The sequence below is a fragment of the Cherax quadricarinatus genome, unplaced genomic scaffold (assembly GCF_038502225.1).
Source record: "Cherax quadricarinatus isolate ZL_2023a unplaced genomic scaffold, ASM3850222v1 Contig5, whole genome shotgun sequence".
Taxonomy (NCBI): Eukaryota; Metazoa; Arthropoda; class Malacostraca; order Decapoda; family Parastacidae; genus Cherax; species Cherax quadricarinatus.
In genome coordinates this window covers 1,064,696-1,084,957 of record NW_027195031.1, presented here as the reverse complement: position 1 = coordinate 1,084,957, position 20,262 = coordinate 1,064,696, and the positions used below count along the sequence as shown (strand labels likewise).

General features: G+C 40.0%; 1 protein-coding gene across 1 annotated transcript in view; it reads right to left on the bottom strand.

Moving 5' to 3' along the window:
* LOC128693423 (regulator of microtubule dynamics protein 3-like) overlaps positions 1-20,262 on the bottom strand; it is a 183,507-nt gene that overhangs the window by 64,966 nt on the left and 98,279 nt on the right. The window contains exon 7 of the mRNA XM_070079715.1: positions 7,249-7,463. Within this exon, the coding sequence (XP_069935816.1) occupies positions 7,249-7,463 (215 nt within the window). The remainder of the gene's footprint in view (positions 1-7,248; positions 7,464-20,262) is intronic.

Below are 20,262 nucleotides of genomic sequence, written 5' to 3'. Positions count from 1 at the left end.
CTTTATTGGATAGTTGAAATTGGTAAATGGGTGGTTTCTTGTGCTCATTCAACAGAAAAAATGGAGTTCTAGAGAAATAGTTATGATTTTTGTCAACTGGTACATTGGAATTGGCCAAAAATAGGGCTCAAAGTGGGCAAAATCGCCGATGCATAAACACTGTCGAGACCGCTAACTTCATGAGAGCATAATTCCGTAAGTTTTCCATCAAATTTCATACTTTTGGTGTCATTATGATCGGGAAAATATTCTCTATCATTTCATAAGAAAAAATAATTATTTTTTTTCGAAACATTTCCGACCCTGAGAACAAGTTTAGGAGAGGACTTGCTGACCCTGAAAGGGTTAGCCCCTTGACTGTCGCAACCCCCAATCCTGAGGTGTCTCCTGGAGTCGCAAAATTTCAAAAAAAAAAAAAAAATTATTTTTTCTTATGAAATGATAGAGAATCTTTTCCCGATTGTAATGACACCAAAAGAACAAAATTTGATGGAAAACTGACAGAATTATGCTCTTGCGAAGTTAGCGACCTCGGTGATATTTACAAATCGGCGATTTCACCCAATTTGAGCCCTATTTTCGGCTAATTCCATTGTTCCAGTCGACCAAACTCATAGCTATTTCTTTAGAACTCCATTTTTTCCTATTGATTGAGTACAAGAAACTGCCCATTTACCAATTTTAACTACCCAATAACATGGTCAGAAATTTGCAATTTGGCCAATTTCACGAAAATTAAAAAATATGACAATTTCAAAATAAGGTCCAGAATGAACAATGCAGACATTTCTGGCTCTAAAATAACATTTTCTTTGTTGATCAGTCATGTCTCCAGGCCCCTCTAATATTACTTTTGCTTTCTATTTGGAATTTTTATTCAAGCAAAAAATAAAATATTTACTGTTATGCAGACTACTGCAATACTGTAATAATTGTACAAATAACGTCAACCCATTCATGACTGCATATTAGAATGACTAGTTGGACATTTATTGGACAATGACATCAATTGTTTACTTTTGAACATCAGCAAAAATCAAACATTTCCCCCTACTTTGAGCTCCATTTCCAGGTTCTTTTCCTAGTAAAACCAATCAAAATCACCTCTATTTCTATAATATATTTTCCATTCTATCATATGAGACCAAGAAAACGAGAATACAACCATAAAACTATATGAAAATAGACCACAAAGTCGACATTTTAATTAAAAAAATGGTCGGAGTTTTTTTTTTCTCATTATGCACTGCGTGCTCCAGGATTTATTTTATATGGTGCACACTGACCACACAGACCCATTCTGTCACATGTGGGCCTATCAGCTTTCTCCTGCTTGATTTGAAGCCGCTAGAATTATGAGTACAGTGGTCCCTCGTTGTTCGTAATTAATCCATTCCTGGAGCCATTACTATAAACGAAATTTACGATTTACAAATCAATTTTCCCCATAAGAAATAATGTAAATACAATTAATCCGTTCCTGACACCCAGAAGTATTAAAACAAAAAAATTTTTAACATGAAATATACATGTAGTACATAAACAATACAATGGGAAATGATGAATGAAACATTAACAGCATAACACTTACCTTTATTGGAGATTCTTCTTAGTGTATGGGAGACTGGAGGAGGAGAGAGAGTGGATTGTTTATAGTTTGGAAGGGGAATCCCCTTCCATCAACACCTCAGGTACCATTTGCTTTTCTGGGGTTGCTTCTCTTCTCTGTTTCTTAATGCCACTAGGACCACCTTGAGAGTCACTGGAGTCCTGTCTCACAAAATAACTGTGGAGAGAGCTCTGTTTCTGGCATCTCTTTAACACTTCTCTAAAATGGCCCAAGACTTTGTCACTGTACATGTTGCCAGCCTGGCTTGCAACCACCTTGTTAGGGTGATGTTTCTCCATAAAGCTTTCCATCTTACCCCACATAGTAAAAATCTCTTTAATTTCTGAAGAAGGCACCTTCTTCCATCTCTCTTCCTCCTCCTCTGCAGCAAGATTCTGAGCTGCGATGTGTTGCTCTTCCTGCTGAAGCTCTTGCAGCTCCTCAGTGGTGAGCTCTTCATTGTGGTCTTCCACCAATTCATCCACATCCTCCAAACTCATATCCAACCCCATGGAACTCCCCAGTGCCACAATTGATTTTACAACAGACATAGGCTCATTAGGGTCAGTCACAAATCCTTCAAAATCCCTCTTGTCGACACAATCTGGCCACAATTTTCTCCAGGCAGAGTTCAAAGTCCTGGTAGTCACTCCCTCCCAAGCCATACCTATAAGGGTTATGCAGTGGAGGATGCTGAAGTGTTCTCTCCAAAATTCCCTTAGGGTCAAGTGAGTGTCTGTGGTCACAGTCAAGCACCTGTGAAACATTGCTTTTGTGTAGAGTTTTTTCAAGTTTGCAATAACCTGCTGGTCCATGGGTTGGAGGAGAGGAGTGGTATTCGGGGGCAAGAACTTTACTGTGATGAACCCAAACTCCTCGAAAATTAGGTCATCCAAGTTTGGAGGATGAGCAGGTGCACTGTCCATTACTAGCACGCACTTGAGATCCAATTTCTTTTCCAGGAGATACTCCTTCACACTAGAGCCAAACACTTCATTGAACCACTCGACAAAAATTTCCCTCGTGACCGATGCCTTACTATTAGATTTCCAAAACACACACAATTTACTCTTCATAACATTGTTTTTCCTGAACACTCTGGGATTTTCAGAATGGTACACTAGTAATGGCTTCACTTTGAAATCCCCACTAGCATTAGCACAGAACATTAGCATCAGCCTGTCTTTCATAGTCTTATGTCCTGGCAATGCCTTTTCCTCTTGTGTAATGAAGGTCCTCTTTGGCATTTTCTTCCAAAAGAGGCCTGTTTTGTCACAACTGAACACTTGTTCAGGTTTCAGTCCTTCACTGTTTATGTACTCCTGGAATTCATGCACATATTTTTCAGCCGCCTTGTGGTCCGAACTGGCAGCCTCACCATGCCTTACCACACTGTGTATGCCAGTACAGTTCTTAAATCTCTCAAACCAGCCTTTGCTGGCCTTAAATCCACTCACTTCACCACCATTTGCAGGCAATTTCTTTACCAAATCTTCATGCAACTGCCTAGCCTTTTCACAAATAAACGAAGTCATAAGAGTATCTCCTGCTAATTGTTTCTCATTTATCCACACCAATAATAACTTCTCAACCTCTTCCAGTACTGGTGATCTCATTTTTGTCAGCATAGTTACTCCCTTTGCAACAACAGCATCCTTTATTTCATTTTTCTTGGCCACTATGGAACATAAGGTTGTGTAGGGTTTCTTATACATCCTGGACAGTTCGGCCACACTTGTACCACTTTCATATTGTTCAATGATGGTTTTCTTAAATTCAATCGTATTTCTCACCTTCTTTACCACAGGCTTGGCACTAGGAGCTTTCTTTGGAGCCATGGTAGCTTATTTAGTACTTGCAAGCACTAAAATAAATGGAATATTATGAAATATTTTGCTGGAGCACGCGAGGGGACCTTCGCTCACTGGTAAACAATGCCAGACTGGCTGCCGCCCTGGCCCACGCCGTGCGTACGCATCCCAGACGAACTACGACTCACGAGTCAACCTATGAAAAGCGAGTCCATGTTTATACAAAAATACCCCTGTGATTGGCGAATTTTACGATTGCCGGGAACTACGAAAAGTGGGGGACCACTGTATATATATGTCAAACACGGTGGCTCGCAAGACGTATATATACGACTGAAACAGTCAAAAGGTTAAACTAGAACATTACAGGGTCAGAGGACATACCCTTGAATATCTAAAATCTTATTTTAGCAACAGACACCAGTATGTCTCCACAAACAGTGTAACCTTGATTACTCAGTCTGTAGCCAATGGAGTGCCACAGGGCCCTCTTGTCTTTCTCATGTACATACATCAATGATCTCCCCAATGCACTTCAACTTTTTAAACTAGTTCTATTCACAGATGACACTACCTATGTCTTTTCCCACTCAAACTCTACCATGATTAATGACATTGTTAACGACAAGCTACTAAAAATATCGACTTGGATAACAACCAACAAGCTCACAATCAATATAGACAAAACCTACTACATATTGTTTGGAAACAGAGCTTTAAATATGTAACCTAACATACTGATCAATGGCTCCCCCATTACTAGACACATTAAGGGCAAACTTTTAGGACTTCATTTTGACTACAACCTTAAATTTCAGACCCATATCCAACATATAGCTAAGAAGGTCTCCACAACAGTAGGCATCCTTTCCAAGATACAGGACTATGTACCCCAAAAGGCACTACTTACACTATACCACTCTTTAATCTACCCTTACCTCACCTATGGTATTCATACTTGGGGATCTAGTATGACTAATCACCTTGAACCATTAATAACCCAACAAAATGGCGCTTTGCGGATGATCACCAATTCCTGTACCAGACAACACACCCTTCCACTCTTCAAGAGTTTGAACTTAACATACAAAATATGCACTCATATTATGGTGCCTACTATTTATATAGAACACTAAACTCCAATATAAGCCCTCCTCTCAAACTTCTCTATGATAGCTATAACAGTACACATAGGCACAACACAGGGAGCAAAACTCTCTTCAACATCCCTCGTGTCCATCTCACCCTATACAAAAATGCAATACATATAAAGGGCCCCAAGATCCAGTAAAAGTAGGCCTTAGACAGGGATGTGTAATGTCACCATGGTTGTTTAACCCTTTCAGGGTCCGTCCCATAGATCTACGGCTTTGAAGCCAGGGCCCGAACTGTAGATCAATGCCATGAGCTCAGCTCACTCAGATAACCTGTGAGCAGTAAATCTGGGCCTAGATATGAGAGAACACATCTATGTGGTAAGTGTGCACCACATAAAACAAATCCTGCAGCACACAGTGCATAATGAGAGAAAAAAAACTGCAATCGTAATTTTTTATTAAAACAGCAACTTTGCGGTATTTTTTCATATGTTTTGTACAGTTGTATTCGTGATTTCTTGGTCTCATTTGATAGAATGGAATATATATTACAGAAATAGAGATGATTTTGATTGGTTTTATTACTGAAAATGGCTTGAAACTGAGCTCAAAGTAGCGGAAATGTACAACTTTTGCCGATGTTCAAGAGTAAACAAATGTCATCACAAGTCTAATATGTGTCAGCCTGTGGGTCTAATATATATTCACGAATGTGCTGATATTATTTATACAATTATTACACGACTGCATAGAAATTCATTATGTAAATAAAAAATCAGAATGGAATTATTTGTAAAGCCTGAAAACGTAAATAAACTGAGGAAATGTTAGTTTAGTGCCAGGAATGCCTGCATTATTTATTCTGGATCCTATTTTGAAATTGGAATATTTTGAACTTTGTGTTAAAATGCCTAAATTACCAATTTCTGATCACTTTATTGGATAGTTTAAACAGTTGACTGGGCGAATTCTTGTGCTTAATCGATAAAGTAGAAGTAATAGTGTACTAGCGAAATTGCTAAGAATTTGGTTGACTGGAATAATGTAATTGGCCTAATTACATTAGGCCAAATCGCCTAATGTAATTTACACATCGGCAAAATCGCCAATGCATAAATATTGCTGACGCATCAAAATTTGTGAGAGCATAATTTTGTCAATTTTCCATCAAATTTTGTACTTTTTGCTTTATTACCTTCAGAAAATATTCTCTACTGTTTCATAATACAAAATAAAAAAAATTGTTTTTTGAAAATTCTTGGACCCTGGCTGTCACTCTGAGATTTGGCCTCTGGACCCTGAAAGGGTTTCAATATTTATAGATAAGCTTGTAAAAAAAGTAAATGGTAAGGTGTTGGATAGAGGAGTGAGATTAAATTAAGGGGAATCAAATACAAAATGGGAGTTGAGACAGTTACTCTTTGCTAATGATACTATGCTTTTGGGAGATTCTAAAGAGAAGCTGCAAAGGTTAGTGGATGAGTCTGGGAGGGTGTGTAAAGGAAGAAAGCTGAAAGTGAACATAGATAAAAGTAAGGTGATGAGGGTATCCAACAAGTTAGGTAAAGAAAAACTGGATATCACATTGGAAGAAGGGAGTATGGAAGAAGTGAATGTGTTCAGATATTTGGGAGTAGACTTGTCAGTGGATGGGTCTATGAGGGATGAGGTTAACCATAGAATTGATGAAGGAAAAAAGGTGGGTGGTGCATTGAGGTATCTGTGGAGACAAAAAACGTTATCCATGGAGGCAAAGAAGAGAATGTAGAAGAGTATAGTAGTACCAACACCGTTATATGGGTGTGAAGCATGGGTTGCAAATGCTGCAGCAAGGAGGAGACTCGAGGCAGCAGAGATGTCATGTCTAAGGGCACTGTGTGGTGTAAATATTATGCAGAGAATTCGTAATGTGGAAATTAGGTGTGGAATTACTAAAAGTATTATTCACAGAACTGAAGAGGGGTTGTTGGGGTGGTTTGATCATTTAAAGAGTATGGAGCAAAATAGATGGACTTGGAGGGGATATAAATCTGTAGTGGAGGGGAGCAGGGGTTGGGGTTGCCCTTGGAAAGGATGGAGGGTGGGAAGTACAATGCCTGCACTTTAGCCCTTAAACTGTCCAAACATAGATCTACCGTAGTGCTCCAAAAGTAGATCTATGTTTTTTTACATATTTTCAAATATAAAAAAAAAAGTAGATTAAAGTTTTTTACACGCTTTCAAATGTAAAAAAAAAAAAAAAAAGATCTTCGTTTTTTACGTACTTTCAAATGTTGAAAAAACGTAGATCTACGTTTGGACAGTTTAAGGGTTAAAGGATGGGTTTGGGATACTAGCTGTTTGGAGTGACATCTAAACTACCATATCTGCACACCTCTGCACAGACAGTGATTATGTATAAAAGATGGTGAAAGTGTTGATTGATGATGAGCGTTTCTTTTTTGGGTCACCCTGCCTCGGTGAGAGATGGCCAATGTGTCCAAAAAAATAATGTCAGTGCTCGCAGGCCACAAAAAAATCAGCCGTAAGCCACTTGTGGCCCATGGGCCCATAGTTGGGCCACCCTGAATTGTAGCTACCCAAAATAGTAAAACAACAAACTCAAATAGTTTTAATTAAGAACTTATAGTCATCTTTAGTGTACAAAATTTGAATATCTCTTTAAATGCAGAAGTGATTTATCACAAATAATATGCCCTCAAAGAGCAAACATAATGCATACTGTACCTACCTCAAAACAAAAGCGTCCAAGGAGATGGTGTAAAGTAGAATCTTTAGGTTTAAGCTCCAGTGCATGATCAATGTGCTTTTTGAAGATGTTACCACTTTTGACTCGTTCGGTTATGCCCAAAAATTCTCCACGTGCTCCAGCAAGTATTGCATACCACTTGTGAATCTCAGCATTATTCTTATCTAAATCAAGTGCTTGTGCTGCATGTCTGTAGGCTAGTAAGGTGAGAATGTAAGTTTCAATATATTGTATACTGGCAGGAAATACATACTTATATAAAATTCATTTTTTCTTTTAACACCATCCATCCCCCACTGAGTTAGGGCGACCCCAAAAAAGAGGAATCGTTTTCACTATCACTCATTCAATCACTGTCATGCAAGAAGTGTGTTGGCATCAAGATTCAGATGACCCTCCGAACTTCAACATTCCCACCTATCCTTCAGAGTGTGGACACAATACTTCCCTTCTCTAGGTTTCAAGTCTGATTAATTGGTCTGCTTGAATCCCTTCATAAATGTTACCTCTCAAAAGAACATCAAATAATGAAAACAATTTTCTGCCACTCCTATCTAATGTGCTTGCAGTAGCCTGTTGGACGTCCAAGCCCCTAGCACTCAAAGCCACCTTTATCCTTCCCTTCAACCCTTCCTGGGATGGCCCTACCCCCCTTTCTTCCTCAGATTTATAGGCTCTCCTCATCATCCTATTTTGCTCCATTCTCTCTAAATGTCTAAATCACTTCAACAAATCTTCCTTAGCTCTGAATAATACTTTTGGCAACAATACACCTCCTAATCTCCAAGTTCCAAATTCTTTGTGTAATATTCACACACACATTGCCCTCAAACGAAATATCTCAACCACCTCCACCCTCCTCCTCGCTATAACATTTAAAACCCATACTTCACATGCATATAACAGTACTGGTACCACCATAATCTGGTATATTTCCCTTTTTACCTCTGTGGATAAATTTGTCTCCACAGCTGCCTCAATGCACTGCCCCTTCCCCGCACTAATCAATTCTACCGTTCACCTTATTTTTCATAGACCCATCTGCTGACAGGTCCACTCCCAAATATGTAAACACTATTATTTCCTCCATACTCTCTTCTACTCTGATATCAAGTATTTCATAGCTTACATCTTTTGTTATCCTTGTCACCTTGCTCATTCTTACATTAGTTTTTAATTTCCTTCTTCATGCCCTCCCAAATTCATCCGCCAACTTGTGAAACTTCTCTTTCTAATCTCCTGAAAGAACTGTTTCATTGGCAAAAAAGCAACTGTAAGACCTCTCATTTTGTATCACCCAAGAATTCACTTCTTTCACAACCCAACCTATATATATGTTAAACAACTATGGTAACATTACACATCCCTACTTATGGGTTACAATAACTGGAAATAATCCCCCTCTCTCCTATATACCCCAACATTAGCCTCACTATTCACATAAAAATTCTTTACTGCTTTAATTAACCTACCACCTATTCAATACATTTGCAACATCTGCCACATTATTCCTTAGCCACCCTGTCTTACGCCCTTTCTAAATCCATAAATGCAACAATGAGTTTCTTACCTTCATCTAAGTATTGTTCACTAAGCTTAAATTTTATCTGGACAGCTGCAACAGAACACATGGAGACAATACAAGGAACAAATATATCTTAGATATTCCAGATGTATGACTGAACCTGTTCAAAAACTCCATACATAAACGGACCAAAACTACTAGCTACTAATATTACTATCAACTGCTACTACTAACTTTTATTAGTGCTACTAACTACTGCTATTACTAATATTACTACTAATATCATTACTACAAATTACTACTACTACTACTTTTACTAATTACCACTACTAACTACTACTACTATTAACTACTAATAACTATTAGAACTTCCGCTAATACTAAGATTACAACTACTACTGCTACTACTACTAACACCCCACTAAGGAGGGGTGTTGCAGTTTAAAAACTGTAGTGTAAAGCACCCTTCTGGCAAGACAGTGATGGAGTGAATGATGGTGAAAGTTTTTCTTTTTCGGGCCACCCTGCCTTGGTGGGAATCGGCCGGTGTGATAATAAAAAAAATAATAATAATAATAATAATAAATAATACTACTACTACCACTGTTAATGTTACTACTACTAATTCTTATAGCTACTGTTACTACTAACTACTTATATTGTAGAGGTTGGCAGAAGAATTTGGGAGGGTATGTAAAAGAAAGAAATTAAAAGTGAACATAGAAAAGAGCCAAGTGATGAGATTAAAAAAAATGTAGGTGGTGAAAGATAGCATATCCAGATTAGAAGGAGTACTGGGGAGTGACTGTATTCAAATACTTGGGAGTGGACATGTCAGAAGAAGGGTCTACAAAACACAAGGTGAACCAGAGAATGGATGAGGGGTAAAAAGTTGGTGGTGAGTTGAGATATCTGTGGAAAGAGCTATTTATGAAGGCTGAAAAGAAAATGTACCAGATTACTGTAGAGGTCCCTACAATTAAATGGGTTTGAGGCATGGGCTTCAAGTACCTGTAGCAATGAGGGAGCTGGAGGAAGTGCAAATATCATGTTTTTGAGAAGTATGTGGCATCAATATTATGCACAGAATTTGGAGCAAAGAAATTAGTAGATGGATTGGGGTTACAAGAGATATAATTCAGGAGACTAAGGAGGGAATGTTGAGGTGGTTTTGACATTTAGAGAAGATAGAGCATATACAATGACCAAGAGGGTGTATAAATCTGGGATGGAAGACAGGGTAGTTTTCATCCCAGGAAGGGTTGAAGAGAGCAGGTAAATGAAGTTTTGAACATCCAGCAGGCTTGTGTGTGTCAGATCATAGTGAATGGAGATGAGTAGTTTTTATGGGTTGATGTGCTGTTGGAGTGCAAGCAAGGTAACATTCATTTAGTGAGTCAGGGAAAACTGGTTAGTTGGACTTAAAGAGTCCCTGGAAATGGGAAATACAATGCCTGCACTCCGAAGGTGGGGTGAAGATGAAGGCAGAAGGTATAATGATACTGACAATATGGATGAAAAGACACAAGTGCATATAATTAGGACATCATTATTTGACATGTTTCAATCCCGGGGGCCTTTATCATTCAAAAAAACAAGGTTCCCAGGAACAAAATATATCTGACTTAAGAAATCGTAATGACACGATTGCAAATACAGTGGACCCCCGGTTAACGATTTTAATCCGTGCAAGAGGGCTCATCGTTATGCGAAATAATCGTTATGCGAATGAATTTTCCCCATAAGAAATAATGGAAATAAAATTAATCCGTGCAAGACGCCCAAAAGTATGATCTGAAATGTTAATTTTAATACACACAAACTGAAAAAGGCATGCACAATTAAATGACAACTCTGAAGATCTGGTGATGATGATGGGATGGGAGGAGGGGAGAGAGTGTGTTAGTGTTTAGAAGGGGAATCCCCTTCCATTAGGACTTGAGGTAGTAAGTCCTTTTCTGGGGTTACTTCCCTTCTTCTTTTAATGCCACTAGGGCCAGCTTCAGAGTCACTGGACTTCTTTCGCACAAGATATCTGTCCATAGTGGCCTGTACCTCTCGTTCCTTTATGACTTGCCTAAAGTGTTTCACAACATTGTCAGTGTAATAATCACCAGCACGGCTTGCAATAGCTGTGTGAGGGTGATTTTCATCCATGAAGGTTTGCACTTCAAGCCACTTTGCACAGATTTCCTTAATCTTTGAAGTAGGCAACTTCTTCAATTTCTCTCTCCCCTCCTCCGAAGCAATTTCCTCAGGTGTGGCCTCTTGCTGTTGAAGTTGATCTAGCAGCTCATCAGTGGTTAGTTCTTCATTGTCCTCCTCCACCAACTCTTCCACATCCTCCCCACTAACCTCCAACCCCAAGGACTTTCCCAATGCCACAATGGATTCCTCAACTGGCACAGGATTCTCAGGGTTAGCCTCAAACCCTTCAAAATCCCTTTTGTCTACACATTCTGGCCACAGTTTCTTCCAAGCAGAGTTCAAGGTCCTCTTTGTCACTTCCTCCCAAGCCTTACCTATAAGGTTTACACAATTGAGGATATTAAAGTGATCTCTCCAAAACTCTCTTAGAGTCAGTTGAGTTTCTGAGGTCATTACAAAGCACCTTTCAAACAGAGCTTTTGTGTACAGTTTCTTGAAGTTGGAAATAACCTGCTGGTCCATGGGCTGCAGGAGAGGAGTGGTATTAGGAGGCAAAAACTTCACCTTAATGAAGCTCATGTCCCCATAAAGTCGCTCTGCCACGTCTGTAGGATGACCAGGGGCATTGTCTAACACCAGGAGGCACTTAAGTTCTAATTTCTTTTCAGTTAGGTAATTTTTCACATTGGGGGCAAATGCATGGTGTAACCAGTTATAGAAAAATTCCCTAGTGACCCATGCCTTACTGTTTGCCCTCCACAGCACACACAAATTATCCTTGAGGACATTCTTTTGCCTGAACGCTCTGGGAGTTTCAGAGTGATACACTAATAAAGGCTTCACTTTGCAATCACCAGTAGCATTGGCACACATCAACAAAGTAAGCCTGTCTTTCATAGGCTTATGTCCTGGGAGTGCCTTTTCCTCCTGAGTAATGTAGGTCCTGCTTGGCATTTTCTTCCAGAACAGGCCTGTTTCATCACAATTAAACACTTGTTCAGGTTTCAGTCCTTCAGTTTCTATGTACTCCTTGAATTCCTGCACATATTTTTCAGCCGCTTTGTGGTCCGAACTGGCAGCCTCACCATGCCTTATCACACTATGGATGCCACTACGCTTCTTAAATCTCTCAAACCAATCTTTGCTGGCCTTAAATTCACTCACATCATCACTAGTTGCAGGCATTTTTTTAATTAAATCGTCATGCAACTTCCTAGCCTTTTCACATATGATCGCTTGAGAGACGCTATCTCCTGCTATCTGTTTTTCATTTATCCACACCAATAAGAGTCTCTCAACATCTTCCATCAATTGCGATCTTTGTTTCGAAAACACAGTTGAACCTTTGGCAAGAACAGCTTCCTTGATTGTCTTTCTGGTGCCCACAATAGTAGCGATGGTTGATTGGGGTTTCGAGCTTGACTAGGTCGGCTATAACTCCACCATACTTATCAATTATCTCTTTCTTCATCTCTATAGTAATTCTTACCCTTTGAGGTGTAGGGTTGGCATTGAACCCGCGGTCATAGAGTCTCAAAACTCCAGCCCGTCGCGTTAGCCACTAGACCAGCTAGCCACAATAAGATTCATCCAACTAGGTATATTTCTACACCATAGGAAAGTTAGCACAGGCACCTCTGTGACCACAAATGCAAGTTTTTACAGACGAATCTCCAGCTAGCGTGGCCGTGACGAACTCTAGCTCAAGTCCCTTCACTGCCGTCATGTTGACGGCAGTGAAGGGACTTGAGCTAGAGTTCGTCACGGCCACGCTAGCTGGAGATTCGTCTGTAAAAACTTGCATTTGTGGTCACAGAGGTGCCTGTGCTAACTTTCCTATGGTGTAGAAATATACCTAGTTGGATGAATCTTATTGTGGCTAGCTGGTCTAGTGGCTAACGCGACGGGCTGGAGTTTTGAGACTCTATGACCGCGGGTTCAATCCCGGCCGGGGGTATGGTTTAAAATATATCTATTAAATATGCCCAAAGTGTATGCACTTGTGTCCTTTCATACAGAAGCAAGGATGTTGAAGTTCAGGGCATTATTTAAACTGTCATGTCTGCATACTACTTACCAGTAACAAACCTACTGAATGGTCAGTGGTGAATATGTTTGCTATATTTTTAGGGTCACCCTAACTCAGTGGGAGACAATCAATGTATAAAGTAAATCAAAATTATTATTATTATTATTATTATTATTATTATTATTATTATTATTATTATTATTATTATCATCATCATTGCTGCTGTTGTTACTACTACTACATAACAGAATTTAGAAACTCCTCAGAAACCTCCAAATATATTTGGAAAGTTTGATGAAACCCTTTCCTGAGTACAGCACCATGAAAATAATCAACATTAGGAACTACACTAAAATAATTTAAAAAAATATATATATAGAGCTTCTCCTCACTTACCAACATACTTGTTTACCGACAACTCAGAGTTATGATGGGCTCTTTGACGAGTCAGTATTGTTTGCCGTACAAGAACGTGGGTCACAGAAACGGGCAGCAATGTCTCAGCATCAAGCATCTCAATCTCCTTCTTAAAGGCACTCAGTATACTAGTTTTAAAGTCTCCAAGACAAGTACAAATTTGTACTTGATTGTGCACCCCATAGTACAAGATAAAAGTGCAGCAGCACTTGGAAGAAGAAAGATAGGAAAATGGAAGATGTACAAAAGAAGTTCACAATAAAGAGGTTAGCTGGTGTGTTCATCTGTGTTTAAATTCTCTGTCTCTCATGGCAGCTTAATTATGAAATGATTAAAATTAGTGAAAAAGATATGTCAATGGTGATAATACTAGTACAGTGGACCCTCAGTTAATGACATTAATTCATTCCAGAGAGCTTGTCTTTAACTGATTCTGTCGTTATCTAAATTAATTTTCCCCATTAGAAATAATGGAAATCCAATTAATCTGTTCCAGACACCCAAAAGTATTAAACAAAACAATTATTTTACATGAAATATACATTTCCCTACACAGAAAACAATGAGACATGCAGAATAAATACATTAATAATTAATAAAATGACACTTACCTTTATTGAAGACATATTTGATGAGTGATGAAATGGGAAGAGGACAGAGGATGAAGGAGTTTACAATTGTTTGGAAGGGGAATTACCTTCTATAAAGACTTCAGGTAACAAGTCCTTTTCTGGGGTTACTTCCCTGTGAAGGCTTATTCAGCCCTGTAACAACTTCAGTCAGTATTACCAAGGCTGGCTCCTCCTCAGGAAAATTAATGAATAGAAAAAGAAATAATAATTCACAAAGATAAACACTTTATTATTTATTAATGCAAAGATAAAACAATGAAACATGAAGGTGTATCCTATTTGAAAGAAAAATGAAAAATGAAATGAAAAAATGACATCTGAATTCAACGCTGATATGTACAGTTATACTGGGGTGTCTGGTGGAGGTTGACACCATCTTGTAGAAATTGTAGCCGTTACTGGTGATGTGGGGGGGGGGGGGGGTCACAGGTGTTGGTGACAACCCAACGGCTAGTTCTTCACAGAGTCTATAGCCTTGAATAGTCAGTCCAGATGACAGGAAAGCAGGTTCTTTACCACTAAAAAGATGAGGGGTTGTTGTCTGCTGTCACCTACAGTTAATCACATAAACACGCTAGATAACAGGGATATCTTGCTACTCCTACTTACACTTTGGTCACACTTCACAGACACGCACATGCATATATATATACATACATCTAGGTTTTTCTCCTTTTTCTAAATAGCTCTTGTTCTTCTTTATTTCTTCTATTGTTCATGGGGAAGTGGAAAAGAATCTTTCCTCCGTAAGCCATGCGGTGTCATATGAGGCGACTAAAATGCCGGGAGCAATGGGCTAGTAACCCCTTCTCCTGTAGACATTTACTAAAAAAGAGAAGAAGAAAAACTTTATAAAACTGAGATGCTTGAATGTGCGTGGATGTAGTGCGGATGACAAGAAACAGATGATTGCTGATGTTATGAATGAAAAGAAGTTGGATGTCCTGGCCCTAAGTGAAACAAAGTTGAAGGGGGTAGGGGAGTTTCGGTGGGGGGAAATAAATGAGATTAAATCTGGAGTATCTGAGAGAGTTAGAGCAAAGGAAGGGGTAGCAGTAATGTTGAAAGATCAGTTATGGAAGGAGAAAAGAGAATATGAATGTGTAAATTCAAGAATTATGTGGATTAAAGTAAAGGTTGGATGCGAAAAGTGGGTCATAATAAGCGTGTATGCACCTGGAGAAGAGAGGAATGTAGAGGAGAGAAAGAGATTTTGGGAGATGTTAAGTGAATGTATAGGAGCCTTTGAACCAAGTGAGAGAGTAATTGTGGTAGGGGACCTGAATGCTAAAGTAGGAGAAACTTTTAGAGAGGGTGTGGTAGGTAAGTGTGGGGTGCCAGGTGTAAATGAAAATGGGAGCCCTTTGATTGAACTTTGTATAGAAAGGGGTTTAGTTATAGGTAATACATATTTTAAGAAAAAGAGGATAAATAAGTATACAAGATATGATGTAGGGCAAAATGACAGTAGTTTGTTGGATTATGTATTGGTGGATAAAAGACTGTTGAGTAGACTTCAGGATGTACATGTTTATAGAGGGGCCACAGATATATCAGATCACTTTCTAGTTGTAGCTACACTGAGAGTAAAAGGTAGATGGGATACAAGGAGAATAGAAGCATCAGGGAAGAGAGAGGTGAAGGTTTATAAACTAAAAGAGGAGGCAGTTAGGGTAAGATATAAACAGCTATTGGAGGATAGATGGGCTAATGAGAGCATAGGCAATGGGGTCGAAGAGGTATGGGGTAGGTTTAAAAATGTAGTGTTGGAGTGTTCAGCAGAAGTTTGTGGTTACAGGAAGGTGGGTGTGGGAGGGAAGAGGAGCGATTGGTGGAATGATGATGTAAAGAGAGTAGTAAGGGAGAAAAAGTTAGCATATGAGAAGTTTTCACAAAGTAGAAGTGATGCAAGGAGGGAAGAGTATATGGAGAAAAAGAGAGAGGTTAAGAGAGTGGTGAAGCAATGTAAAAAGAGAGCAAATGAGAGAGTGGATGAGATGTTATGAACAAATTTTGTTGAAAATAAGAAAATGTTTTGGAGTGAGATTCACAAGGAAGGAAGCCTAGAGAACAAATGGATTTGCCAGTTAAAAATAGGAGAGAAGAGTTATTAAATGGAGAGTTAGAGGTATTGGGAAGATGGAGGGAATATTTCGAGGAATTGTTAAATGTTGATGAAGATAGGAAATAAGTCACTCTGACTTTTTTGGGTTATCCTAGGTTCTCTACACATATGCTGCTATGTATGATAATTCTATGTAACTGTATTTGTGTATACCTGAATAAACTTACTTACTTACTTACTTACTGAGGAATAACATCTTGTAGGAGTGAGGAAGAGCCAGTTGTGAGTGTGGGGGAAGTTCGTGAGGCAGTAGGTAAAATGAAAGGGGGTAAGGCAGCTGGGATTGATGGGATAAAGATAGAAATGTTAAAAGCAGGTGGGGATATAGTTTTGGAGTGGTTGGTGCAATTATTTAATAAATGTATGGAAGAAGGTAAGGTACCTAGGGATTGGCAGAGAGCATGCATAGTTCCTTTGTATAAAGGCAAAGGGGACAAAAGAGAGTGCAAAAATTATAGGGGGATAAGTTGGTTGAGAATACCTGGTAAAGTGTATGGTAGAGTTATTATTGAAAGAATTAAGAGTAAGACGGAGAATAGGATAGCAGATGAACAAGGAGGCTTTAGGAAAGGTAGGGGGTGTGTGGACCAGGTGTTTACAGTGAAACATATAAGTGAACAGTATTTAGATAAGGCTAAAGAGGTCTTTATGGCATTTATGGATTTGGAAAAGGCGTATGACAGGGTGGATAGGGGGGCAATGTGGCAGATGTTGCAGGTGTATGGTGTAGGAGGTAGGCTACTGAGAGCAGTGAAGAGTTTTTACGAGGATAGTGAGGCTCAAGTTAGAGTATGTAGGAAAGGGGGAAATTATTTCCCAGTAAAAGTAGGCCTTAGACAAGGATGTGTGATGTCACTGTGGTTGTTTAATATATTAATAGATGGGGTTGTAAGAGAAATAAATGCGAGGGTCTTGGCAAGAGGCGTGGAGTTAAAAGATAAAGAATCACACATAAAGTGGGAGTTGTCACAGTTGCTCTTTGCTGATGACACTGTGCTCTTGGGAGATTCTGAAGAGAAGTTGCAGAGATTGGTGGATGAATTTGGTAGGGTATGCAAAAGAAGAAAATTAAAAGTGAATACAGGAAAGAGTAAGGTTATGAGGATAACAAAAAGATTAGGTGATGAAAGATTGGATATCAGATTGGAGGGAGTGAGTATGGAGGAGGTGAATGTATTCAGATATTTGGGAGTGGACATGTCAGCGGATGGGTCTATGAAAGATGAGGTGAATCATAGAATTGATGAGGGGAAAAGGGTGAGTGGTGCACTTAGGAGTCTGTGGAGACAAAGAACTTTGTCCTTGGAGGCAAAGAGGGGAATGTATGAGAGTATAGTTTTACCAACGCTCTTATATGGGTGTGAAGCATGGGTGATGAATGTTGCAGCGAGGAGAAGGCTGGAGGCAGTGGAGATGTCATGTCTGAGGGCAATGTGTGGTGTGAATATAATGCACAGAATTCGTAGTTTGGAAGTTAGGAGGAGGTGCGGGATTACCAAAACTTGTCCAGAGGGCTGAGGAAGGGTTGTTGAGGTGGTTTGGACATGTAGAGAGAATGGAGTGAAACAGAATGACTTCAAGAGTGTATCAGTCTGTAGTGGAAGGAAGGCGGGGTAAGGGTCGGCCTAGGAAAGGTTGGAGGGAGGGGGTAAAGGAGGTTTTGTGTGCGAGGGACTTGGACTTCCAGGAGGCATGCGTGAGCGTGTTTGATAGGAGTGAATGGAGACAAATGGTTTTTAATACTTGACGTGCTGTTGGAGTGTGAGCAAAGTAACATTTATGAAGGGGTTCAGGGAAACCGGCAGGCCGGACTTGAGTCCTAGAGATGGAAAGTACAGTGCCTGCACTCTGAAGGAGGGGTGTTAATGTTGCAGTTTAAAAACTGTAGTGTAAAGCACCCTTCTGGCAAGACAGTGATGGAGTGAATGATGGTGAAAGTTTTTCTTTTTTGGGACACCCTGCCTTGGTGGGAATCGGCCAGTGTGCTAATAAAAAAAAAGATCAAAAAGTGACGTCTCCGGACTTTTGCAAAAGTCCTTCTCCTTCAATACTTTTCGTTGGTTGGCAGATGACCCAAGCTGTCATTCCAAGCTGGAAAGAGAGACAGGTTACCCACTGCTTAAGAAATCACTCTCCATGATAAGTACAATACCTAAAAGATGTGGTGATTATCAAAACATCTAACATGGAGATCAAGGCTGAAAGGACTAAGTTTATTATTGGTCAAAAGTGAAGCTTTCAACCAATAAGTCCACTAGAATAGGAGCAGAGGCTTTTATTTACAGTTGTGCTGGGAGCTGTGAGTCAAGTGATTACTGTTTGGCCAGAGCCCCACATGTCACTTTTCGGGGTGGGGAGAAAGGGGGGGAGGGGATAGCGGGAGCTAGACTGACCCTACCTTAACAAGCAGCCGGCAATCAAACTATCGTCTCCATATACAATGGAACCTTAAATATCGAACTATCTTTGGTCCAGAAGGCTGTTCGAGTGCCTTGACCGAATTAATTTATTCCCATGAGGAATAATGTAAATTAGGTTAGTCCATTTCAGACCCTCAAAAATACACTTATAAAAGCACTTACAAAAATACACTTACATAATTGGTTGTGTTGGAGCAGTTCGATTTTTGAGGTTCCACTGTACTCGCTTGCTACTCCTATCTGTTGAACTTTTCCCTCACATTCCTTCTTTGATTTTTAATGCCACTAGGACCAGCTTGAGAGTCACTGGACCTCTGTTGCACCAAAAATCTGTCCAGAGAGCTCTGTTTCTGACATCTCTTTAAGATTTCCCTAAAATGGAACACAACACTGTCATTGTAGATGTTGCCAACACGGCCTGCAACAGATGTGTAAGGGTGATGTTCATCCATAAATGTTTGCATATAAGAAAGCAGGAAGACTGCAGCAGGCCTGTTGGCCCATACTAAGCAGGTCCTTCACAAACCATCCCACTAACAGAATCGTATTTGCACAACCCAATTTTCAATGCTTCCCAAGCAATAAGCTTTGATAATTCTATTCACTCATGCACAAGTCCCAATCAAATCAAATCATGTGTGTGGGGAAGTATCCTGTCTGGTGTGTGGGGAAGTACCCTGGCTGGTATATGGGGAAGCACCCTGGCTGGGATGTGGAGAAGTACCCTGGCTGGTATATGGGGAAGTACCTTGGCTGGTATGTGGGGAAGTACCCTGGCTGGGATGTGGGAAAGTACCCTGGCTGGTATGTGGGGAGGTATCCTGGCTGGTATGTGGGGAAGTACCCTGGCTGGCATATGGGGAAGTACCCTGGCTGGTATATGGGGAAGTACCTGGCTGGTATGTGGAGAAGTACCCTGGCTGGTATGTGGAGAAGTACCCTGGCTGGTATGTGGGGAAGTACCCTCACTGGTATGTGGAGTAGTACCCTGGCTAGTATGTGGGGAAGTACCCTGGCTGTTATGTAGGGAAGTAGCCTGGCTCGTATATGGGAAAATACCCTGGCTGTTATGTAGGGAAGTACCCTGGCTGGTATATGGGGAAGTACCCTGGCTGATATGTGGGGAAGTACCCTGGCTGGTATATGAGGAAGTACCCTGACTGGTATGTAGGGAAGTACCCTGGCTGGTATGTGGGGAACTACCCTGGCTGGTGTACCACCATCACTACCACCTTCTACCACCATCACTTTTGTATCATTCTACAAACTTTTCCTTGAATTCTATAGTGTTTCTCACCCTCTTTACCAAAGGGCTGGCAGTAGAAGCTTTCTTTGGGCCCATGGTGGCTTATTTATCAGTTACAAGCACTAAAAACAATGGAATAATACAAAATATATTGCATGTATGCATGGAATCGTCCTCACTGGCTTGTAAACAATGGCACACTGGCTGTACGTGGAGTGGCCGGGCCGCTCACAGCGCACGGACACATTCAGAACGACTGTCTTTAACTGAGTTCTTTGTTGCTAACTGAGCCAATATTTTTATGCAAAAACATGTCGTTATCCGATTTTTATGTTATCCGATGACGTCGTAAACTGAGGGTCCACAGTACAGTAATACTACTACGTACTACTAATAAAATATAATTAATAATAAAATATTATTAATCACTCTGGGGCACTTTCAATGTCATACG